This window comes from Lepisma saccharinum, chromosome 7 (genome assembly GCF_977018435.1).
Source record: "Lepisma saccharinum chromosome 7, izLepSacc3.1, whole genome shotgun sequence".
NCBI lineage: Eukaryota > Metazoa > Arthropoda > Insecta > Zygentoma > Lepismatidae > Lepisma > Lepisma saccharinum.
This window is the reverse complement of record NC_139235.1, coordinates 89,992,292-90,019,010: the sequence shown is the minus strand read 5'-3', so window position 1 is coordinate 90,019,010 and position 26,719 is coordinate 89,992,292. Positions and strand designations below refer to the sequence as shown.

The 26,719-nt window shown below is 37.8% G+C and overlaps 1 protein-coding gene across 1 annotated transcript in view; it reads left to right on the top strand.

The window, feature by feature from the left end:
- The window catches only part of LOC145990003 (putative cytosolic iron-sulfur protein assembly protein Ciao1), a 50,726-nt gene that overhangs the window by 14,378 nt on the left and 9,629 nt on the right, over positions 1-26,719 (top strand). Inside the window, exons 2-4 of the mRNA XM_083125584.1 lie at positions 675-1,109; positions 11,353-11,461; positions 21,276-21,444. Coding sequence (XP_082981710.1) covers positions 720-1,109; positions 11,353-11,461; positions 21,276-21,444 — 668 coding nt within the window. The 5' untranslated portion in view covers positions 675-719. The remainder of the gene's footprint in view (positions 1-674; positions 1,110-11,352; positions 11,462-21,275; positions 21,445-26,719) is intronic.

Sequence of the window (26,719 nt, the reverse complement as noted above, 5' to 3'; positions counted from 1 at the left end):
TGGTATAGTTCCAATTAAGACTACATTTTAAAATGCCCAAGTATCGACATCATATTGGTAGAAATCTGTAAGAGTATCGGGTTAAAATTGTATTGGCTCAGGCCTAAGAAAAGGGTGCCGCAGTGGTCTAGTCGGTAGGGTGCCATGCAGGAGACCCAGGTTCGATTCCTGGGGTGGGTGATCTAAGATAGAAATTTTTCAGGCCTTGTCCCTGCATAAAACAGGTCTGGGGCTCATCCAGCCTCAAATCATTGAGTATCGGGGGAGGGGGGTGGGTGTTTAAAGATGGTTGGAGCATGGTGCTGATCACATCATCTCCAAAATGTCCAAAATCGAGAATGTGTGGAGCCCTACCCGCACATCCCGTAAATGTGCCTTCATGGCACAGTGATATGCATAGGTACTTTACTTTTACCTTAACATAATCCTAAGAAAATCCTTAAAGTGCAGATCAGTGTAGAGAAGCCACTCCTTTTGATAGTTTACTAACGTATTTAACAACTGGTGTCTTAACACTGATGAAATTTTGAACCCAAATATTTTAGAAAGAACAACAGAATTTATGTTGTTGTGGGTGGAGAGAGAAGTGATGTCTGATGAGAATAAACATTTGTCAGCATTTCATATACTTTATGATGATATTGTGCATTGTTCAGAAGATCGGTTTCTTTCAGATTGAAGCCACAAGGGAGGACTGCTGAAGATACTAGATTGGTTACATGTTTCTTGCATTTGCAACAGAAGGCCTTGTTAATGTGTCTGCAAGAGCTGTCCGGTTCTACTCCAGCGTAAATTACAAGACAGTGATACTTAGCTCTTTCAAAACCTTGAAACAGTCATACTGCACAATGACCGACAAAGGAGTACCTTTGAAGAATGTTGTTGCCAAGTTAAAAGAGTTTGCTCCACTGCACTTGGCAGAGTCATGGGATAATGTGGGCTTACTAGTGGAGCCTGCCGTGTCGAAGATTGTTAACAAGATCCTGCTAACAAACGATCTCACTGAGGATGTACTGGATGAAGCAGTTGATCTCAATGTGGATCTTATTGTTTCTTATCACCCACCGGTATTTGTACCATTGAAATCTGTAACAATGGCTACATGGAAGGTAATTATATTATTTTATAATCTGTACATTGGTGGCAATACTCGCATATTCCCCCCTCCTCTCCTGCAGAACTGAATACAGTGAAACCTCGGTTTTACATTTTTCAGGGTACGAAAGTGAAAGAACTTAAAATGCAGGAAAATGTGACATCTGGGAAAATTTTATAGGGGAACATAAAATCTGGGTTCACGTAGAAATACAAATATGCATGTTTAAGTGTTGTTAACAATGGAACCTTAATACACTACTGAATTCGGTATGAAAAACTAACAAAAAATTTAATGATAAGAATGATGCTATTAATATGAAAGAAAAAATGTGAAAATTGAAATAATAATAATGAGGCATTCCTGTCAAAGAGACTTGGAAACTTATTTTTTTTAATTAAATGCCATGCAATAACTTTATCCTATCTGTGACACTGGAATGCTCCGCACTAAACAAATAACATATACACTGTGATGAATGCTACAGAAACTGTAGGTAGATTTTTGTTAACAAGATCGCTAAAACATTGGGTGTCAGACACCTTGAACCCCATTGTAATAGGACCAAGATTTCTGAAACCTAGGCAAATATATGAAATCTAGGCTTCCCAGTGACTTAAGATAGTGACACTAAAGTGTAAATCACCAACCCTGAGACCTTCTGTAAACAAACCGTCTCACCGATTCGATGTATCACTCTGCGTCAGCTGATTCATGACCACTGACTACCACAATCATCTGTTGTTACACTCATAGTTCGCCGCACCTATTCATTTTATATGAGAGCCAAAATGGATGTCTAACAGAAATGTTGTTGAATTAAAAATTTTCAAATCTTATTTACTACTGTTTTATAATAACCTGTCCCATGTGTATATTTAGTAACAAAAACATAGTACTCTAAATTTTTGTTTGTGATCAGTGACAAAGCAAAGACAATCCTAAGCATATTTAAACTATACTTTACTTCAGTATTTCACTCACACCAAAACATTTCTCAATATTGTTGACGTGCAGAGTATTGTATTCTGGTGGCAAAACGAAAAGATCACTATTTTTCAATCAGACTCAAATCAAAGGCAAGCCGAGAAATATGAAACGTTGATTCTTCCTCTTCGCTTTACATTTCATAAGTCACGACAATACCCAAACTGTTGAGACATGGGGAAAATATGTATTTTTAATTCAATGGAAGGGGTTCACTTACTGCCAAATCTTTGTCACAGCTGTTTTCGGATTCACTTTCCCTGTCGCTGACTTGGATAACAAATCTTTCAAAATTCAAGTTTCAGTTAAATTGTCCACATCCCACAGTTTTCTCTCTTGTTTTTCAATAACGTGCTGAACTGCATCTGCCCAGTTGATAGCTGAAATTTGAGCAGTGCTACTCTCAGTCAGTCTCTTCACTTCTTCAAGCTTGAATGTTTTGTTGTTCCTGGCAACGTACCCTTTGACTTGAGCCCATATCAGTTCAATGGGATTGAGGTTACAGTGGTAAGGGGGCAAGCGCAACACAGTGTGCCCTGCTCTCCTTGCCATTTCATCTATCACTTAACTATCGTAGCTTGGCTTCAAGTGGGAAACTTTATCCAAAAGTTCCAACTTTAATGAATCAGCTGAAAGTACGACACATTTGCCACGTAGCTATTCTAAAATATCACCTTACCTCCGAGCAGTGGTCGGTAATTTTTTGCATGTCACGCTATGATAGGGAGCATTGTCGAGCACAATAACACTGTCCGCATTAAGTTTAAGAAGGACAGATGAAAACCACTCTTTAAAAACATCACCGTTCATGTCTTCATGGTAATCGTCAGTCGTCTTGGACACAAAAGTAAGTTCCTCACCTTCAACAAAGCCAAATTGAGTGATAATGAGTCTTTCGCCTTTTCCTGATGGTTGTTTAATTCCAGTTGATAGTCCTTCGAGGAAAGCTTGCTTCTTTGAGGTTACAGTGCTATAATGCCACATCTTGCTGACAGTGTGCCCCACATTCACCCACGTTCATTTTCTTACCTTGGTTTTGTAGTTCCCGAATGGATCGGAAGTATTTTCGCCGCCAAACAACAATATTATCCATATCAACAAGTGCAGCTTGTCGGTTCTTATTTCAAAAAACAAACCCAACATCCAGCAAGAGGAGGTTTAACATAGACACACTGAAATTTGAAGATCTTCATCATTATTAACTTCAGTTAATACGTTTTTCAAAGTAGGCAGTTCTTGGTTTAAAAAGAAAGAATGCACTTTGCACCTTATTGCACTTATTTCGAAATCATCATACTTATTAATACGAGACACAACTTTGTGTTTTTTTTTTGGGAGACACAACTTTTCCTGTCATTTTTCTCTCTTTCATAACCCTTAAAACTGCAGACACTACCACACCACTGCACTGGGATACCAACTTAACCACTTCTTTTCCTGGTTTCTCAGGATACCACTGACAGAACGTTACATATATATTGAGTAGAATCTGTTTCTCGCCCCTTTTCAAAGGCTGTCCTTGCTGGTACTTTGCGGAGAATATGGAGACCTTCCCCCACGCATAGAACTCACCATGTTGAAAATGGCACTACTTCCTTGCTGTTCACATGATTATGAGGAACTAAATATTTTCACAAAAATATTTGAAATGTGCCTGAAATCGAGGGAGTAGAAAGTGGTACCGGAGCCATTATTTTTAGAAAATAACCAATGTTATAAACTATCATTGTGTACACAAATCTCTAAGCTCATTAAAAGTTACAATGCATATTCCTACAAAATGTTCACACTTATCTTGCCTTGCCATGTCACCAAGTTTATTTTACGAAGTGCACTATATTTGGCAGAACAAAAATCTTTATTAGGATGCTTGTCAAAGTTTCCAACCGCAATAAATTTACGAACTTTCTTTGTCTTGTTTTGATCATCATCATCAATATATTTATTGGACGTACAGCATTGCATATGGCTGTTTATGCCCATTATATATTTCATTTACATAAGATACAATTTACATAAAATCTACAAAGAAATTTCAAATACTCTGCTATCTATATCAAACCTTAGAAATATACATTACCATGTTATATCATTTTGTCTAAAAAAGTGCAAGTAAAATATATTCAATTCACATGCAAGAAAGAAGCCAAATTTATGGAAATAATTACTGGTGCAAAGAGTTAACCATAAAGGTGAAGCAATAAGTACAAAAGAAAGAGCATTGGGTTTAAAGTGAGACGTCATTTGCGGCAGCGTATCCCATACTACAAATTGGCCGTTGTTTTACCTTACGTAATGAATCCTGTAACAACGCTGGATTTTCGTGTGGATTATTTTACTTCTATGAGTTTGCAATGCTTTCTGCATGCACGTGGTTTTGTTTACAGAAGGTCTCTGGGTTGGTGATTTGAACTTGAGTGCCACTACTTCCATTCGAGGATTTTAAAATGTGGTGATGGATCTGTAGCCAGTCTATCGCCTTCTGGACTGATAAGGAAATGGGTTTCCCTTGAAGCCTTTTCATTTCATTGGGGGAACTTGGAGGAGAGATTTCTATATTCATTCTAATCTGTATGCCACAATTTTTACGTTACATGTATGCATAACAACTCGATTGATCGAGTTGGTGTTTTAAGTCCACTTTATGCACAGTAAGGCTAATCGGGACTGGACCTACAGTTTAAAGTGGGATCCGAACCACTATGAGCTTCCACCATGTATGGAACTCGGGACCCTTTGATTACAAGGCGGCAACGCTACCACTGCACCATCAAGGAGGCTGGATAAAGTTATATTGTTTGAATATTTATTATTTCTGTGCATGGGCACAAAATACTTGGCAATATTATGTTTCTCTTTATTTTTCTCAGTATAGAAGGTATAATAAGTATATAGTAAATAAGAAAATATAAATATTTAGATAATATTTTCTTTAAATATGCTTGGTAAATGTCTGTTATATCGGAGACACATTTCTATCGGATATTTTCAGTTTTAAATGGTTCGTACTTACCAAATGTGTATTGCAGAACATAGTTGAAGGTGCCATTATGCTTTTTACACGAAAATAACTTCAATTTTTCACATTACGAGTAATTCTTTTGGGTCCTTTCTTCCGTTGCGGAATATACAATATGGCACGCACAGCTGTGGATCATCACGCGTCGTGCTTGTGTTTTGTCGATTTGGAGTGGGTATGCAGTGTTTCAACCTTTTTAACCAAAAAATACCTACTTTCGTGTTCATTATGTGATAACAAACCATTGACGGATAACCCCAAAAACCATTCCTGATAGCCCCAAAAACCTTTCACGATAGCCCCAAAAACCATTCACGATAGCCCCACGAACCATTTCCGGCAAGGTTAGGTTGGGTTAGGTTAGGTAAGCATAGTTAAAAAAATTTTTTAAAAAAATTAAAATTCTGGTAAAAAGAAGGCACGGTTGGAAATACTGACGAGACCACGTCACTTTCGACGCTCGTGCCATCTGCAGGTACATAATGGAAATAACGGCATAATGTTGTCGCTTTGCACAAAATGCAAGTTTATTATATCAAAAGTGCTTATTTCTTGTTGTGCAACATTCTACGGTGAGAAAATACCTCCACGAACTTTCAAAATACTACAGAAACTCATTTCCGTAAGTAGTTTCTTCTGTAAAAATGAAGAAATGTGTTTCCGATATAACAGACATTTACCATATGCTTATCTCTTGCTTACAAGTGTCAGAGCTTATCAATGGAGTTGAATGCACATACAAAAATCAGAAAGATACATATGTATATATGTAAGTGTGATGCGTGTGTGTGTGTGTATTAATTTTGCATTGAAAAGGCAAAGTCAATAATACTTCAGAAATTATACAAATCCTCTTGTTATCAGTTTTCCACACTTTAATCCATATTGCATTTTTTTTGTAATTACACTACACTATTTTAGCTTTTTAAATATAATGGCACATGCAAGGATAAAAAAATAATAATATTTAAATTTGTGCAAGTGACGAGGATACAATCACAAACAAAAGTATTGTTAACTTTGAGAAATTGGATATTGCTGTATGTTGTACAATACAACAATATTGCCAAAGTGATGAATTTAATGATGTTGATTTGTGTATGTATGTCTAAGTATATATTTTGAAGTAATCATCTATCAAACATTAATTTTTACCTCAGTTGCTGAGATCACCACACATCGTTAGTTGTGAATATAATACGTGTTTACTGGTGCATTTTACTACAGGGTAGCAGTGAGAAATTATGTCATTTAGCACTTTATTTGCCTGGTGATATGAAAGTGATATTTATTATACATTATTTTATAATATATTTTGTACATGATAATATCGCTTTTATTGTTGTTTCTTATGCAGTGAAGAATACTTAATTTAATATAGGGTAATTCCATGTCAATCAACCAAGAAAGAAATAAATTTTGGAATTTTGTGTCATGGATTTGACTAATTTTTGGTATACACATTTCTTATCATCTGAAACATAGAAAATATTTTTATTTTTCATGTTGCCAGTTTTGGATTTATTGAATTTTGAAAATTGACAAAATTGCCCAAAAACTGCTCACCGCTGAAACTTTAAATACAATTTGCAAGAAACCTGTTTCAACTACAGGGCTGGGCATGGTTTCATTTTAAAGCTTATGAAGAGGGCTTTCATTTGATATACAACATACTTGGTTTTTTGTTTTTTTTGCGAAAAACAAATTTTGGAAGTTGTTTCAAAATTTTATTTTACAATTTCCAAAACGAAATTTTCAAAAATTTACACATATTGGTACACATCTACTGAAAGTTCAGTCAAAATTTCAAGGTGGTATCTCTTTGGTATCATATGAAAAGTGAATTCCTTTCAAGACCATGCGATGATTTAAGTTAACATATTTGACATACCTAACCACATTATAAATACAGAAGCATACATACCAAGAAACTGATTAGTGATACAGAAAGTCTTTCTTTGATAAAATGTATGATGCTTGTGTCATCGCCTCTTGCTTCAGCTGGTATGTTCTACCGGTGGCTGTTACAGGGTCCACTTTGCAAAAGACTGCATGTCTTAGGATTTTAAGAACATCTGGCCACCTTGGATAACTAAATGACTGTGCTGGACCACAAGGATGCAAGAAAAGCACTACACTTCATGTTCTACATCATCTTTCGAAAGTACACATCCCACCCACCAATTGGCATCATACGCACACACTACAAAACCTGTGATGTGTTCAAAGGATACATTTTCAACATCTGCATTAACTTTAACACAATGTACCAAAGTTTCTTCAGATGCAGAAAACACTTTAGTCTCCACTTTTTCTGTGCTGACTGGTATGAATGCAAGAAACCTCTGAGTCCCTGTTACAGCTACAGCTTCACTAAACCGTGTCTAAAAGTCTCTCTTCTTCCAAATATTTGTCACATGAGAGAAAGTTATTGATGGAATGTTCTCCTTTTCCCACTCAAATAGCTGGAGTGGTGTCATGATTTGGTTTGAAAGAGGATTGTGGAGACTAGCTTTGGCTGCCAGCCTCTTTACTGTCCCTCCAACACCATCACACACTCCCTTACAATGTGCTGTTGCATAAAAATGCCACTCAGCCGCAATGCCATTGAAATCTCTATGATTGTTGTACAAATTTGCAAAGTTTTAACGGTTCTTATATTGCACTGCTGAACCATCAGAGAAGTAATAATATACTTTCTGTAACTTTGGCAGACAATCAATTTTCAAGAAATCTAAAAGCTTTCTTTGGAAAACATGGACGAGAACTGTGTTGTGAATCAAGCAGTCTGAAATGAAGACATAACTCTACATTTTATGAATATCTTTACATGGCCGTATTTAGAGGTTTCTTTTTAGGGTTCAACCCACCCCCCTCCCTGAAACTTCTGTCATGTTGGATTAATGGAAGTTCAGAAACCAAAATTTGTAACACATTTTCAAAAATTTATTCACAGTTTTACAAAAATACAACAGGGAGACAATCCTGAAATGATAGAGCAAGAATTTTCAAACATTTTGAATTCTGAAATTTGAGCAAAATGGGTTTAATTCTCAGAATCACAGCCCATCAGCGACCCCTTCATTTTCACTTCTGCTGTCCTCTTTCCAGTGCTGTTCCTGGATCAGACTGAAAATTCACTTGTGATTGTCCCAAGATTTCCGTTCCAACTTTTAATTCCCTGTTCGATAAGGGTTTAAATCCTTTTTTATAAGCGTTGAAACCTAGGATATCCAGCTTTGTAGCGTGTATAGTGCATAGTGGTTGTGTGTAATGCTGTTTGGTAAGTATAGGAACAATATGACCCTTTGAAAGTGGGATCGAATTGGTCCAGATTGGTCTTCTCGCTCTCCTGTGAATTGACATAGTTTATTGCAAGTTACAAAATAGCAGAATGTTTGTTAGTTTTATTGTTAATAACGGAAATAAAGTCCAGCAAGTTAGTATTCAAACAGAATAACAAAAGATAAACTACGTTAAATCGAAAAATTGAGGTTACAATACAGGTACCAGGTTATGGTTTACAATTTAATCCAAAGAATTACTGGTTCTACAGTTATGAAAATTCCAAAAATTAGTTTTATATGAATGGTCTAACATTACTTTATGACTAAAATTTCTCTCTTTTAAAGTCTCTTCTTGAGGTATCTAAAATTTAATAACAAAATATAATAACTGTGCATTTCAGTACACACTGCATGAAACTTAAAAAATAATAATATAAAAACAGTGGTGCTGCATATTCAAAATTTGGATGGATAGAGTAGAAAAGTCTCCTCAAGGATATAAGGACAGCAATAATAATAATACGTTTGGAATAAATTAGTTTATTATTATGAAATTTTAATCATTATTATTATTTAATTATTATTGTTATTATTTCTATTATTCAAATTTCTTGCGAGAAATTTTCCTACCTATGGCCATGCATCTTCATTGTCCTTCAAATATACTACAAATGGATGAACTGTTGCAATTGAGTTGTTCCAGTAGAACCCTTGGACTTAACCCTGCAAAATAAATGAGTAATTCTCAGCAAAATCACATGTCACCACAGCTGCTTCATGCACTAGACAACTTTTCTTTTCAGAAAAAATATACTGATTGCTGTTTGCCTATAAAAAACGTGTCTCTTGAGGTTGATAACTGATTTGAAAAATCTTGAACAAATTCCTCTGTGGATTTAGTAATTGTCTCAAAAGAACAGCTTCTAGGTTATATTTTCAATCATCTCTTCCTCAAGGCTTCCTTGAAATCAATTATGCTGGGACAGGAATCACACTCATCTAGAAAACACTTCTGTTGTGGCACCCTACACATTATTTTTGAAAGACAATCTTGGTATGTTTTTAATGGATTTTCATGTCCTGGGAGAGTTATTTTATTTAAGTGAGCTCCAGCTATCATTAGTTTAACATTTTGATGAGTGATACAAACACATACAGTGTGGGTACCACTAGCTCTTGCTATTATGCAACTCTTTAGTCTTAATTATGCAAATTTTGAAAACCCAATCTTCAGTAACGGGTATTTAGATTTAAAAAGTCTGAATATTTCTCTCAGATTTCCCAGGATCAATCTTTTTTGATTGTGGATACGTTTACCATCTGTGTCCCTCACGGAAACATAGTCTTTCTTGCCAGGCATTTGCCTGCTAACTTCATCACTGCAGTAAAAATCTTTAACTAACGAGGCTGTTTCTTCTGGTAAAGTTTTTCCAGGTCTGGGGTCAGGTGAGGAAAAAATTCCTTCTCTTCGACGAGTTTTTTTGCTTTCCTTGCTATGTAATTACTAACACCGAACTCCTTTTCAATATTTCCACATGACCAACTTTTGGGCAAAATAGACAAAATCATGAACCTTTCACTTTTATTTGCAGTTTTAAATCTCTCTTTAAGTTGCTCAAAGATTTCTGATTCTGAATTGCTACAGTGGCATTCTTCATCATCTTCTTCCCTTTTGCATTAAAAAGGGATTGGGTATAAGTATTTCTTATTTTCTTTATCTTTTTTCTGCAATACCTCTTTGAACTCTTCAGTTTCTTCGTACTAACTGGAGACTCACCAAGAGAGATCAAAGAGGCATTGAAGTAGCTGAACCCTGTATCAACATCCATATACTATTCTGAATCTTGGTTACTGCAACTAGGACCAGCATTATCATCTGGCACTGAAGGATTTTCTTTTTCTGGAACGATAGCCTGCTTTTCCTTCCCCAACTGCAGTCTACAGGAAGTGCAAATTTTCATGTTTTCTTCAATTCCGTAATTTAAAAAAAAAACTCCAAGCTGCCACATCATTCCTCAGATCTTTACTGGACCAGTGTCCCTTTTTCTTCAAAGGATTAGAACAGTAAATGGATGGACCACTTCTTGCCATCAATATAAAGATTTTTTAAAAAATGAAGACACTAATAAAACACGTTTCAAACAATTCATGGCACAGAAGTTAACTGAGATGTACACACACTGACAGCTACACCACAACTGATCCAGTTGGACAAAGAAGCATAGAAGAGCAGGAATAAACAAGTCACTGCAGGAAAGGGATGACTCACACTTGAACTTTAACTGTCTCTCACTCTTGATACCAAAGAGATACCACCTTGAAATTTTGGCTGAACCTTCAGTAGATGTGTACCAATATGTGTAAAATTTTTGAAAATTTCGTTTTTTGGAAATTGTAAAATAAAATTTTGAAACAACTTTCAAAATTTATTTTTTGCAAAAAACCAAGCATGTTTGTTGTATATCAAATGAAAGCCCTCTTCATAAGCTTTAAAATGAGACATGCCCAGCCCTGTAGTTGAAACAGGTCTCTTGCAAATTGTATTTAAAGTTTCAGCGGTGAGCAGTTTTTGGGCAATTTTGTCAATTTTCAAATTTCAATAACTCAAAAACCGGCAACATCAAAAATAAAAATAAAATATTTTCTATATTTCAGATAAGAAACGTGTATACCAAAATTTAGCCAAATCCATGACATCAAAGGTTTATGAACTGGTTGATTTGATGTGGAAATACCCCATAATGCCACTAGTCCTGTGACTAACAACAACTAATGAAACAAGGCATATGTAATCATCTGCCATTAACTTATAATATTGATAGTTCTATAACCAAGTTTTAACATTTTCTTAGAAATAATACAGAAGAAGTGCAAATGTTAAATACATTACATTTTTTCAACTACATGTTTCCACTGTTCTTGTCTGTTGTTAATATTTTTCAATAATTTTGTTATGTTTTAAGGAGAGGATAGTTGCAAGATGCTTGAAGGAGAGCATAGCTGTGTATTCACCACATACAAGTTTTGACTGCATAAAGGGAGGTGTAAATGACTGGCTGTTAGGAATGTTTGGTAAGTATATTATATATATATAATCTATTTGAATGTGCAAAATATTATACAGGGTGCAGCAGAAATAACTCCCGGATTTCATATGTAAATAACAAAGCAACGATAGATGTTATGCAAAATTTTATTTCACAGTTGGAAAGAACAAGGTTTACCATTTTGTTGCACATTTTGCATTTTGTACCACTGTGTTGTACACTTACAACGAACAATATGTACCATTTTTTTTTTTTTTTGTCAAAATTGCCACAAGTCACCATTTTGTGTGACATAGTTCACTTTGTTTTGAAAATGATATTGTCCAAATGCCGACCTGCATAGTCTATGCATTTCTGAAGTCTCGCCCTGAAGTTCTGCATTAAACTTCTAGTCATGTCTGATGCTATTGCAGCCATTTCTTGTCTGATAGCATCTTTCAGCTCATTGGTTGTCCTCGGCCTTCCTTGGTAAACTTTAGCCTTCAGGTATCTCCACAGAAAAAAGTTGCAGGGTGTGAGATCGGGAGAAAGAGCTGGCCATGGAATGTCACCTCGAAGTGAGATCAGACCCCCTGGAAACATTTCACGTAGCACGTACAATATAAAAAAGACGTTAAAGAATTAACGTTAAAAACTGTGCTTACGTATGCGGTAATGTTGTTCCTATTTTCCTTTCTTTAGAACTACGTTTCGGGGACTAACTATCCCCTTCTTCAGGTTCGTATAAAAAACTAGGTACTTAACATGTTACCACGTCGAAATGTAATAAAAGAATTGTGGACAAGGGTTGGTGTGGATACATTTAAGATATTATATCCCCCCCTCCTAGACGTACTTAAAAAACTTGTCGTTCTCTAAAAACTTGCACAATTACCCTATTCCCATGTTAAGAATGTTAAAAGACTAAAAACCTGTATGTATCACTATGTACAACTTGCTTTCCTCTCCTCTTTATTTTCTTATTTCCCCCTCACTATCGCGTCACAAATCCAACGTAAATTCTCGTTCTTCTCGAGCAGCTTGGATAACTTCCGGAGTGACGTGGAAACCAATATTGGGTTCAATCTTCCGGGTTTTATCCCATTTTTTGAAGAAATTGATCCACCCTTCTTCTAAATTTCTTTCATCCCTGTTAAGATTATTCTTCCCCCCTCTACAAATATTCGCTGTTTCCTACACATTTCTTCCTAACTTTCTCTTTTCCTTTCTAATGATTTCCTTTTTTACAGTTCTATGTCCACTTTCCAAAATGTGTTCCGAGAGACCTGTTTTGGGAACTTTTTCTTTTATATCTTTTTCATGTTCGCTCCATCTTTTACCCATATTTCGACCAGTCTGTACTATATATTCCTTCCCACATTGACATTCTATTCGATATACTCCTTTCTGTCTTTCCGGTATTTCCTTCGTCGTTTTTCCTTTCTTATAATCAGTAAAGTATTTTTCCACATTCTTTGGGGCTTTCATCCCGCAAGCGATCCCAAAATCTCTTGTTCTTTTTCCGATTTTTTCGGATACATTTTGATGATAAGGGATACCAATGTACTTTACCTTTACATTTTCGATTTTTTCGTTCTCTTTTTCTTTTTGATCCCCTTCCTCTCTTTTGGTTTCTTTCATGATGATTTTCTGTGCTCTTCCCGCATTCCTATCCATTTCTCTATTTGTGTACCCGTTTTTCAATCCTGTTTTTCTTATCCACTGAATTTCGTTTTCCTTTTCTTTTCTCCTGTTGCATAGTCTACCAGCTCTGATAAAAAGTTTAGGAATACATTTTTCTTTGTTTTTCCATGGTGCGCCGATTCCTTATTAATATATAGATTCCCCGACAAGGGTTTATGATGCACTCCTGTCCTAATCCTATTCCCTTCTAAAAAGAGAAACTTTAAGAAGACATTAGGAAACTTGTCCCTCCACCTAGTTATCTTTAATTTGCAATCAAGTTTGCAGATTTGATCAATAACACGCACTGCTTGAAAGAAGATTAAGTGGGATGCTCAACCGACTGTCCTTTTATTAGCCACATTTCTTTTCATCTGATTCAATGGAAAAGAGTAAGTACATAAAATGTCTACAATGTCTAAGTATGCCAGCTACATCTAGGTAGGGGTGTGGTACAAATTCGGTGCAGGGGGTGCGAGAAATCTATTCTCATCCTGGGCACTGAAATCTCTAGCTACAACTATGATAAGGAAATATTTCCTTTTGAGAGACCATTAATAGATTTACACCATTATAGAAACATAACACCCAATAAAATTATGAAAATTTAATTATCATTATTAATAAAAAGCCATAATTAAATAAGATGTCACATGTAGCTATTAAAAACATTTCACCTATCTTCTAATTTCTTGACACATTTTGAACCAGTTGTTAAAGGATTTAATTTGCTAGTTTATAAATGTAGCAAATTAATTTGTTTATATATGTTTATAAATATAAATTAATTAATTAATTAATATTATTTAATTATTTAATAATTGATATATTTCATGACAAATATATATACACACACACACACACACACACACACACACACTACCGACAAAAAGTTTAAGACCACCATGAAAAACGGCCAAAAAATCAGTATGGAGTGTTGTATGGAACCAACGGTTCCTGTCCAAGAAAAACGTGACGATGATACACATGGAAAATGCAATGTAGTCTAGCTTGAACCTCGCAAGACGCAAAACCAATTTTTTGACGAATGTGTAGCATGTGGTTGGCAAAATGGAAAGTGACAAAAACGTTGCTGAAGCTGGCAACATTGCAGCTGTGTGCGTGAAACTGGTTAGTACGGTAGCCAGCCTCATGCGCACCCTTATCAGTGGCTCAGGGTCAGTTGCTGTTCATGCAGGCAACATTGCGAGCCCATTATTGTGTGTGAGGTGTGCAAGGTAAGTGGAGCAGTGTGGTTTGGTTTGAGTTGCTGTTTTAAGTCCACTTTATGCACAGTAAGGCTAATCGGGACTGGACCTACAGTTTTTAAAGTGGGATCCGAACCACTTGTGCCTCCACCGGGTATTGAACCCGGGACCGCTTGATTACAAGGCAATGACGCTACCACTGCGCCATGGGGGAGGCCCTGGAGCTGTGTGAAATGGCCCATCATCGTGGGGTACAGGCGCTTTTGGTTGAAAAGCGTGCTGTGATATGTGCACTGAAAAATGAAGGTTATTCGGAATGCAAAATAGCAAGAAAACCGAATATTTCCAAGACTGGTGTTCATTGTCCATTGGATAGATACCGTAAAACAAACAGTCATGCTGACAGTGCACGTAGTGGAAGAGCTCGTATAACGTCTGCAGCTGACGATAGATATATTGCAGTAACTAGCAAATGGAACAGGCACCTAACAGCACCAGTCATCGCTGCTTCCCTGAATAACAGCAGTGACGCCTGTGTCTGTGTGAACGGTGAAGAATAGCTTGCGTGAAGAAGGGATGCATGGCAGAGTAGCTGCAAGAAAGCCATTGTTACGATGTGTGAACAAGACGAAACGATTTGCCTGGGCTAAAACACGCCAAGGTTGGACTGTGGATAACTGGAAACAGGTACTCTGGACCGACGAATCCAAAGATGAATTATTTGTCAGCAATAGGCGAACCTTTGTGCGTCAAAAGGTCGGCGAGAGAATGAAAGAAGAGTGTCTTGTTCCCACAGTGAAACATGGGGGTGGAAGTGTAATTGTGTGGGTATGTTTTGCCGGAAACCAGATGGGGGACCTTCATAAAATTCAGGGAACATTGGTAAAAGAAAGGTATCATCAGATATTGGTGCAACAAGCCATCCCCTCTGGTCTTGTTGGTAATGGGTTTATTTTTCAACAAGATTATGATCCCAAACATACATCCAAATTGTGCACGCGGTATTTGGAACGTAAGGCAAAAGAAGGGGCATTAGTTCTCATGACGTGACCACCACAGTCTGCTGATCTTTCACCAATTCAACTGCTATGGGACCAAATCGATAGGGACATCAGGAAGAAGTTACCCAGCAACACTCAACAGCTATGGGAATTCATCAACGATGCCTGGCGTAACATTCAACCATCCTATCTGGACAAACTATTGGAGCGCATGCCACGTGTTTGCGCTGCTGTCATTAAGGCCCATGACGTACATATTGACGAAAGCAAAATATGAAGTGACAATAGTATGTATAGTGGATGTACCTATGTTAGTACATTGCCAAGCAGATTCTTACATCTGTTTCTTGTACATTAATTACGAAATACATTCAATTCTACTGATTTTTGGCACTTTTTCCTGGTGGTCTTAAACCTTTTGTCGGTAGTGTGTATATACGAGGTATGGCTAGCAAAAAACCAGATTGGTGTTGCTGTTGACAAATGGCAAGCGTGTCAAGGTCAAGCGGTGCATGAGTGTATAACGTGATATCCTGCCTATCGACTGTGTAATTTCTCAGGGTGCCCGGTGATCAGTTCCGCTGTAGCTTGTCGACGAAGTGAACTGTACATCTGTGCTCCGTCGGAAAAATGTTAAGTGTGAAAGTGGAACAGCGTATCAATGTAAAGTTTCTTATGAAACTCGGAAAAACCTCCACAGAAACTTATGGTTTGTTGAAGATGAGTGTTTATCACGCATGCAAGTGTTTGAGTGGTTTCAAAGGTTTAAAGAGGGACGAGAAGTGATTGCGGACGACTCGCGTCCTGGACAGCCTTGCACGTCGAAAATGGAATCAAATATTGCAAAGGTCGGTGAATTGATTCGAGAGGATCGTTGCTTGAGTATTCGAGCTATTGCAAAACAACCAACATTATTACATTAAGCTGCTGACGACCCTTCGTGAGCGAGTAAGAAGACGTCGACCTGATTTGTGGAAAAGCAAGTCATGGATTCTTCATCAGGACAATGGTCCTGTCAATACGGCATTGTCAGTCAAGGCTTTTTTGGCCAAGCATGGGATCCCAGTGTTAGATCATCCACCCTATTCGCCGGGTATCACTCCGTGCAACTTTTTTCTTTATTCCCAAATGTCATATCAGCACAGAAAAAAAAAAAGATTTACGATCGTAGAACCTGTGAAAACAAAAGCGACGGAAGTCATGAACATGGTTTCAGAAAATGATTTCCAGTACTGCTTCCAGAAATGGAAGATTCGTATGGAGCGGTGTATCGATAGTTCAGGGGAGTACTTTGAAGGAGATAATGTTCGTATTGTACAAAATTACCAATAAAAGATTTTGTAGCAACAGTCCGGTTTTTTTCTAGCCACACCTCGTGTATATATATATATATATATATATATATATATATATATATATATATATATATATATATATATATATACATATACATATACATATATATATATATATAATGGATAAAAGCAAGGAGGGCCAAAAGGGCTAAGTAAAAATCAAAGAAGGTAAAAGGAAACACTCACCGGACAGTAGAAAAATTCAAAATTGTCGCTAATTTCATAGCATCATCGGTGTGAGGAGAAATAGACGGAACCGGAAGTTGTAACCTCCGCCTACACCAGGCCCTGGTTAACCGTGGATATCCCTCCATCCTGGTCACCAAGCAAATATCGCGAGCTGCCTCACATACCACCACCACCAAGAAACCTGCACTCATCAACCAATACCATCCCCACCTCAACAAAATCAGGCACACACTGCACTCTCTTCTCCCAATTCTCCACAGTGATCCCGAAACCAAAAACATATTTCCCGACAAACCCAGAGTAGTTTTCAAATGCCCCCCCAACCTCCAAAACATCCTGGTCCACAACACTCCTTCACCACACATCCAACACCCACCTGCCCATAAATGCAACCGCCCCAGGTGCAAGACCTGCCCCATCCTCATCACTTCTCACACCCTCCAGGTGCACACGGCCATCAATAACCACCGCTCCTCCACCCACAACCTGGACTTCACTGTCGCTGTCCACACCAACCACCACAACATCAGTTTCAACGACTGCTTCCGGGTAGCGATCATCCATCTCCTACCCCAACCAGCCAACACCTCTGTTCGCAAAAGATGGGAGAGGGCCTATATATCGGCCATGAGTGCAACCACTCCACCTGGCCTGAACAAGGCCACCCAGTAATGCCCAACCCTCACCCACCCTCCCACCCCCCTCCCAACTCATCCTACACACACAGTTCACGACGAGCCTTAATGCCCAACCCTCACCCCCCCTCCTGCCCCCCCTCCCAAGTCATCCTACACACTCACAGTTTACGACGAGCCTGGTGACGAAACAGTGTTTTTTTCGTTCTACGCACCGCTTCTTCTTCGATGGGGACCTGGCAACTCTGCAGGGCCCCAACTTCCGGTTCCGTCTATTTCTCCTCACACCGATGATGCTATGAAATTAGCGAAAATTTTGAATTTTTCTACTGTCCGGTGAGTGTTTCCTTTTACCTTCTTTGATTTATATATATATATATATATATATATATATATATATATATATATATATATATATAACCATGGTTTCGGGCTTTCCCCCCCTCAAAAAAATCCTGGGTACGGGCCTGGTCTGAGGTGCACTGTAGGAAAGGTTATGGAGTCTAGAACTCCCTTCATTATCTCTTAAACATATTTGGCAATAGATTTAAATTCATCCATATTCTTGCCCAATTACATTTATACAGTACATTAAGTTTATAATAATTTGTAACTTTGTGTTTGAGCATGTTAAGTGGTCGACTTTTGATCTTTCCACCAAAATTTCTGGTTTTGAGTCCCAACCTGAGCATGGGTGTACTTCCTTATTGTCCCTTCATCATTCTCATCTTCATCATCACAATTAGCCAGAAAGTGGCAGAAAAGCAACACTAAAATTACAATAATACAAATACGGATAGTGAGCATAGCAGCAGGATGATATTTGTGGGGGGAAGTGGGGGGATTACCTCCTCTGGTTGTAAATATTAATCCTCAAGGGAGAAGATTAAAACACACGGCCATGAAAATAGGCAGCTGGGCAGAATTGTGCTGGTGCCACATACGGGAAAAGCAAAGTGAGAACCGGACAATAGTTGCTGGTTCCTGTGCACTGTGTTGCGTGAACCGGGCCAGGCCGCATTGCCTATTTCGAGTGTCAGACCGACATCTCTTCAGTGCACTTTTAAGTCATCCCTGACCTTTTGAGCAAATACTGTCAGTGGTGGCTCAGTCGGTAACGTGTCTGACTACCATGCTCAAGGTCCCGGGTTCGATCCCCGGCCGGTTCAAATCCGGGAACTTTTCTAACGATGGAAGCGGCCCCGGCGCCCACCCAGCGTCGAATAACATGGGTACCTGGGGGAAACCCTGGGGGGTAAAGGCAGTCAGGGGCGTGATGCTGATCACATCACCCCACTCACGACCGGGATCAAGAAAGTGTGGGGCGTTACCCCCACACCCCCTATACGCCTTCATGGCGTGGTGCTATGCACAGGGGAGCACTTTACCTTTTTTTTACCTTTACTGTCAGTTTGTATCATATGGATTTCAAAGACCAACTCATTTCTGCAACGACATCTTTCATTCTCTTAAACCTCGGAACACACAAGGTTGTGCTCCAATGTGGTAGCAGGCCAAACTTCTGCCACCCACCTAATTTCATGTCCATGCGTTTAGCGATTGATAATTTTGTCTTCATCACTTTTCTTTTCCTGTTACAATATCATTTTCATAAGCACTTGCAATTGTAAAATTGAATGCATTTTATGGTTTCAAAAGTGTATGTACGTGGGGCATACTGTAATGATTTACACTTTATTTTAGTTCAGGTCGCATGGTCCACCATTCGAGAAGGGAGGACTGGCATTTGAAGCTACGAGTCTAGTATACAGATTGCAGGCAGCAGTGCTCAAAAGGATTCCCGGTGTTCACACAGCAACATGTTCTGTACATCATTATCAGCGGACTATTGGACAACATGGAAAGCGACTATAATGGCCAGCGTTGGACAAGTTGGTTTCTATGGAGAGAGGGTGTGACCACAGCAGAGATTTACAGACAAGAGTACGCGGTGTGTGGCAGGACCTCGAACCCCATTTCAGCAATGGCTGTGGTTGCTTCCCGACTGGTGTGAGAGCGTGCGTTGTCGTGTTGCAGGAGCACTCCTTTTGCCCATTTTCCTGGTCGTTTTTTCTGAACCGATCTGGCGAACACTTCCCCCATATTAAGGTGACCGTGCACGATTAGCTGCAGGGTGTTTCTGGACAGGCCCGTGGTTACCTCTATTTCAGAAAATGTGATGCACCTGTTCTCAAGAATGACTTGGTCAACCAGTGTAATGTTTCTTGGTGTTGTCACAGTCACTTTCCTTACAGAACTTGTCTCTTTTTCTGTTGACGTGCATCCTGTTTTCCAGCCTTCCATCCAATTGTAAACGGTTTTCTGTGAAGGTGCATGTTCACCACACACTGCTGCCAATCACCTGTAAATCTCTGCTGTGGTCACACCTTCTCTCCATAGAAGCCAACTTGTCCAACGCTGACCATTATGATCGTTTTCCATGTTGTCCAATAGTCTGCTGACAATGATGAACGGAACGTACTGCTGTGTGAACACCGGGAGTCCTTTTTGGGCTGCTGCCTGCAATCTGTAGACTAGACTCGTAGCTTCATATGCCAGTCCTCACTTCTCGAACGGTGGACCATGGGACCTTAACAAAAATAAAGTATAAATCATTATAGTATGCCCCTCATATATCTTCCAATGAGTGAAAGTAATTGTACATATTTCTACGCAGTTCCAATATTGGATAACTTTCTAATATGTGGTACACCAGAGTGGATGAACATGTTAAGAAAGTTGAATGGACTAAAGAAAAGGAACACATTATCCAAAATGGTCTTTATTATTATCTTTTGGCTTATGTAATGAATAAACTGCACTTAAATTTTGTTTTAAATTCATGCTTAAATTTGTGCAAATTCAAGAATTATGGTGGGAGGGGTAAAGTTTGTTAAGTGCTTTGGTGCTGTGACTGATCCAAAGATGTTCATTTATTTTATTTATTATGTTTTGTTTAATTCTGTATTTAATACACATGATGATATATCTATTTTATCAATTTCTATTTTGTTATATTTTGGAAAACGTTGTTGCATTAATATGATGTATAATTAACTATTATCACATTCTTGATAATGTAAAATTACGATGTATACATTTCTATATACATTTTTGACCATAGCAACGATAAAGAAACAAAACACAGTAGATCAATAAGTGAAAAAATATATGGACATTTTGAATAGTGATGTCCGAGTTTCTTTCAAGTTATCAAAATCCTAATTGCTATTTCGTAAAGTGAATACTAGGATGCTTCGTTGAAGTTCAAGTAAAAGGTTTGCTTCAGTGCATATTTAACGATTTATCTGAAGAACCCTGCAATGTCCCTTCCATAGAAAATCTTCAGAATCTCAATACTTCACCTGCAAAAAATTAGTCGTACTCATGTAGCAATTTGGAACTTCCATGTATCGTCCTGAGCAAAGCAGACGACATAATCAGGAACACACTAGTGCAGTGTCAAAGCTTTCATGCACTGGCAAAGCTTTCATGCACGGTCAAAAGGGAACTAACACACCTGCACCAAAGAACCGAAGGAAGAAAGTTTGCATCAGCTAGCACCACCAAACTTACTATCAGGAGAACAAACAACCACCTTGCCCAGAACCAACCAGTCGTACCTGAGAAAGTTGTCAGAAGCTGACATGGAACAATGAATAAGTTGTGTACCTGTCAAACTGATATACTTAGATATAGTTTTCTAGTTTGTTCCTTTCATCTTCTGTAGTGTAGGGAATGGTGGAAGCACTTTTTAAACTGTCGAACCAACTTTCTTTATTTTTTCAGACACAGAAGCCGTGAGACCAATTACCCAGAGTTCTTTGGGTACTCAGGTAGAATCCCATCTTGTCACAATTTCAGTACCTGAAAGTGATGATGGTAGAGCATTTATTAAGAACTTGAAGAAAAATTTCCAATGCATGGGTTATGGGAGTAAACCCCACATTAGAAACATGTGAGTGTTACATTTCATCATTCATATTGAGAAACCATGTGTATGTGTGTGTCGACAGTTCCCATATTTGCACTAAGGGGGACTGTAAAATAATGTTTACGATAGTATCTACCAGGCTGGATAAAAATATCGATTTTTTATATATTTTTTAAAGAAACACACTTAAAATTGCTTGTGTGGTTTTTGGCACCATACATATAGATATATGTTTTTTATAGAACGTTTTTTTTTGTAGTAAACCACCCTGTAAAAGGTTTGAACAGTTTGATTATGCAAATAAGACATTATATGTAAATATACATTTTTCTGTTTCTTATCCTGTACCTACTATGGAAATGTTTTTTGAGTGTGTTAATGAAACTATAATATAAGACGTAAGCGAGTTACTAAATATATATGCACGACACTTACTTGTAAATGTTCTATTAATTTCGGTGGCCTCTGCCACCATACACTTGGGAACTCGATATTCCCCTCAACATGATTTCGGAACCTTCGTTTGTGAAGGAGCTACTGGAATATGAAAGGAATGAATGCAAACTGTTGGTTTGACGAATGAACATAAGATATATCTTTAGTAACTCGCTTACGTCTTATATTATCAACCGCGTTGTTTATTCCCCTTAACATGAAACTATAATAATTTGAGCAACTTTCTTCCAGTGAAAATAAAACATTCTGGATGTACTGTAAAATTACAACTTAAAATATTAACTTAAATATTACTTAAATTTTTTTGTACATGAATTTTGGAGATTTTTTAATGGTAGTGTGAAAAATATCAGCTGCCATGTTTATTTACAGTTTATTGATAATGACACGATTTATGGATTAACATGATTAGTATATGATATGTATATTTTTCTACACAAAATGTTTGCTATTTTTGCCCATCAGAAAATATTGAATTTTAAATCAAAAGAAATATGTGCTTACATTTCCTTTCATATGAGCTCCACACCATCAGTACATGTATTTTATTTTATTTTCTTAGAGCCTAATAAACACCATTAAATGATTATGAGATTAATGTACTTTCACCAAAAGTGATTCTGATATCTACAAAATCCTTATGTACATTATTCTATAAATTATTTATTTAAATCAGTGATTTTTTCACAAAAAAACACTTGATTTATATCAATCCACCTTGGTACACAGTCCGTCCAGTGGGAAAGGTGACTGATTTTTTTGCCACGGAACCACCAGTGCTATCTATGAAAAAGTGTATTATGTACTACGTAGAGACATATTTCGACTTTCTTCCGGCAAAGTTGCCATTGACGGTCGACATGTATGGATCTTGTGACCGACAGTACCTGCTGAATGTCGGTCGGAAATGGAGCAATGTGCCAACATTAAATTCTGTTTCAAATTTGGTAAAAGTGCAACAGAGACGTTTCAAATGATTCAAACTGTGTACAGTAGTGAGGCATTGAGCCGTAAGAACGTGTTTAAGTGTTATGCAAGATTTCGTGATGGTCGGGAGATCTGCGACCAGGACCATCAGTGACTGTACAAACTGACGAAAACGTCCAAAAAGTGGCTGAAATTCATGCAAGGATCATTGTGCATCTGCAAGTCTCACCGATGATCTCACTGGAATTCCGAAGTCCACAGTCCATGTCATTCTAACAGAAAATTTTGGCAAACGGAAAGTCTGTGTGCGGTTTGTGCCACACACACTCGGTGACGAACAGAAACATTGCAGAATGGAACACTGCAAAGACATGAAACAAGCAGATGATGTGGGTCCAGGATTCATCTCAAGCATTGTAACAGGTGATGAAACGTGGTAATTTCAGCACGAACCACTCACAAAGTGTCAGAGCTCGGAATGGAAGGGTCGAGACTCTTCAAAAACGAAGAAAGTGCGCATGCAGAAGGGCCGAATCAAAACTCTGCTCACTGTTTTCTTAGATTCCAAAGGCATCATCCACAAGGAATTCACTTCAGAGGGTCACGCTGAGTATTACATGGGTGTTTTGCATCGTCTATTGGCCAGGATTCGTTCAGTTAGGCCTGTATATCGGGAACAAGGCTCATGGTCTCTGTTGCATGACAATGCACCTGTTCACAAGAGCAAGTTGGCACTCCAGTTTTGGGTCAAAAAAGGGATAGTGGAGCTTGATCACCCCCCATATTCTCCAGATTTAGCTCCATGCAACTTCTGGCTATTTCCAAAACTGAAATTGGCGTTGAAAGGAAGGCGTTTCGACTCCATTCCAGACATCTAAAAGGCTTTGACCGCGATTTTGGAGGCAATTCCGAAACAGGAGTACCAAGACTGCTTCACAAAGTTCTACAACCGCTTCAGTGCATGTATTGACTCACAAGGTGTCTATTTTGAATAAACGTTATTGATATTGAAATCTTATTCATTCTGATTGTAATAGTTAACCTGAGTTAACTATGATGAAAACAAAATTCCCTGACTTTCCAGGTTTTCCAGATCAAGAAAAGAAAATTCCAGACTAAAGTCATTAGTGCATTTTGTATATTTTAACATGTGCATAAGAAGGTCACTATATTTTAGCTAACACCATACTTGGAATAAAAATAAGTTAAACTGAATAGAAATTGACTGAGTATGAGGGCTGAACTTTTATGTAATAGTACTTGGCACATATTGACTTGCGGTTACCAAATATTTTTTTTAATAAAAAATCATAATTATAGCATAAATAATACATAATTGTAGTAAAATTTAATAATAGTATCTGTATTAATCCTAATGTCTACCAAACAGAACCCAAAAATTACAAACAAAGTGAGAAATTTCAAGTCACTTACTGTAGTAGATTTCTACATAAAAATGGTTCAAAACATTTTTTCCTAGAGTATTTAGTACACAATTTCTACTGTATCTACTGGTAATACTACTCAGTATATCAAATTGAAGTATAGTTTGTCCACAGCAGATTTTCCTATTTTTGCTTGTTCAAAAACCTACTTTTAGTGCACTACTGCAAAAAACATTGTTTTTTTCCCCAGAAACAGTAAATTTCCCTGACATTTCCATGACTTTTCCTCTATTTCCAAACTGGTAGACACCCTATTAACGTAGTGGTAATGTAAAAGTCAAAATAAGCTCAATAATCAAGTCAATGTACCTAAACATGCATTTACTTACATTCTTTCCTTAAAGAATAATATAAACATGTAACACTATATTTCATTTCTTGCCAATATACGAGGGCTATCCAGAAAGTCACTCACGTTTTGGCAGGGTGCCGCTAGGGGCGGGCCGAGTGCCGCCATTTTGTGCAGGTACTTCCGCTCGTTCAGTGCGCATCCAGCTGTGGACACGTGAAGTTCGTGTTGCTTCTGCTCTGTTCATAATACATACATTGTTAACATGAGTGCTTCGATTGAAAATCCCGCCACTTGTGAAGTGAGGTCGGTCATACGACTTTTGTTGGCGAAAGACACTAAACTGATTGACATTCATCGACAACTGTGTGAAGTTTACGGCAAGGATGTGATGAGTGAAAGTGGAGTGAGGCGTTGGTGACTCATGTTTAAAGATGGCCGCACAAACGTTCATGATGAAGACTGATGTGGGTGACCGAGCATTGTGACATATGAACTGGTCGCAAAAATCAATGACAAGGTTCGTGAAAATTGCCGTTTTATGATAACAGAGCTCTCGTTTGAGTTTCCGCAAATTTTACGGAGCTTATTGCATGAAGTTGTGGCCCAAAAGTTAGGCTACCATATGTTTTGTGCAAGATGGGTTCTGAAAATTTTGACAGAGGAACACAAAACTCAGCGGATGGTAACCACCTTGAAATTCCTTAAGGCCTATAGCAAAGATGCGATTCCTTTATTGTATTGATCATATTGTTACAGGGGACAAGACTTGGGTTAAGCACGTTAAATGTGAAACAAAAAAACAGTCCATGGAATGGGGACATACCAGTTCACCAAAGAAACCAAGAAAATGCTTGCAAACCATGTCTGCAAGAAAATTTATGGCCACTGTGTTTTGGGATAGGGAAGATATACTGCTAGTCGACTTTTTGGAAAGTGGTGCAATAATTACCGCTGACAAATATTGTGAAACATTACAAAAGTTGCGAAGAGCAATTCAAAACAAACGCTAAGGAAAACTGAGTGCAAAAGTTCTGCTGTTTCATGACAACGCCCGCCTGCAGGAATTTTTACAGGCCTTTGATTGGGAGGTTTTTGACCACCGGCCATATAGCCCGGATCTTGCACCAAGTGACTACCACTTGTTTCCCCACATGAAGACCTGGCTAGCAACACAGCGCTTTGATGATGACGCGGACCTTCAGGCTGGTGTGCAGAAATGGTTGAAGTCACAGGTGCCAACTTTTTATGACAATGGATTTTGTAAACTTGTTCATCGCTGTGATAAGTGCCTAAACTTGTACAGCGACTATGTCGAAAAGTAGTGTAAGAGTGTTGCTTCAAATGTATATAATAAAAAATGTCTACTTTCACTTGTCTTCTTTTTATTCCAAAACGTGAGTTCTGGGTAGCCCTCACATAACACTTCACATAGTGGAAAAAAGCACCCTCTGAAAATTTCAAACATCCAAGAAATATAGTGTGTTCAAATATTTCTAACTGCTGATCTCCATGGCAAAGTAATTAGCACGGCATGCTGTGGAGTCAGGTTTCAAATCCCAGCCTGAATCTGAGTGTACTTTGTAAGTGTCCCTTCATCCATTTCAACATACCATCACCCATCCTATCATCATTATTAGCCGAAAGTGGCAAAAAAGGGATGTGCAATAACTAGAGGCATGAATATTTCGTTTTTGACGAAAACACGAAATGTGAAATAACATGTAATGTTAATTTTTCATGTTTCTGAAAGGTGTGAGGTGTATTTTCCTACCCTGTTTAGTCACAAAATGATGCGAAATGAACTTCAAAATGCGAAATAGACTTAAACACCAAATTTACCGTTTATATACCAACGCGACACTTTCTGAAGTCTGAAGTATCCAGTGAGTTATGCAATTCACGAGAAATTTATGAATTATGCTGTATATATTTGAGAAGCAAAAATGGACCCCTTTATACAGGAATAAACTTAATATTCTGGTAATGATTAAATGTGCTACTAGAAAAGATATGTTTATTTTGTGTAATAGTGCGGTTCTTAAATCAAATTTGGGATTATATTCACATTTTTAAAACCAAAATGTCATTTTATATGCTGCTGTTATTCACCGCAATAACAGCAAAATTTCATTTTATTTACCGCTTTTGAACCTGAAATTTACTGTTTTTGTACCGAAAT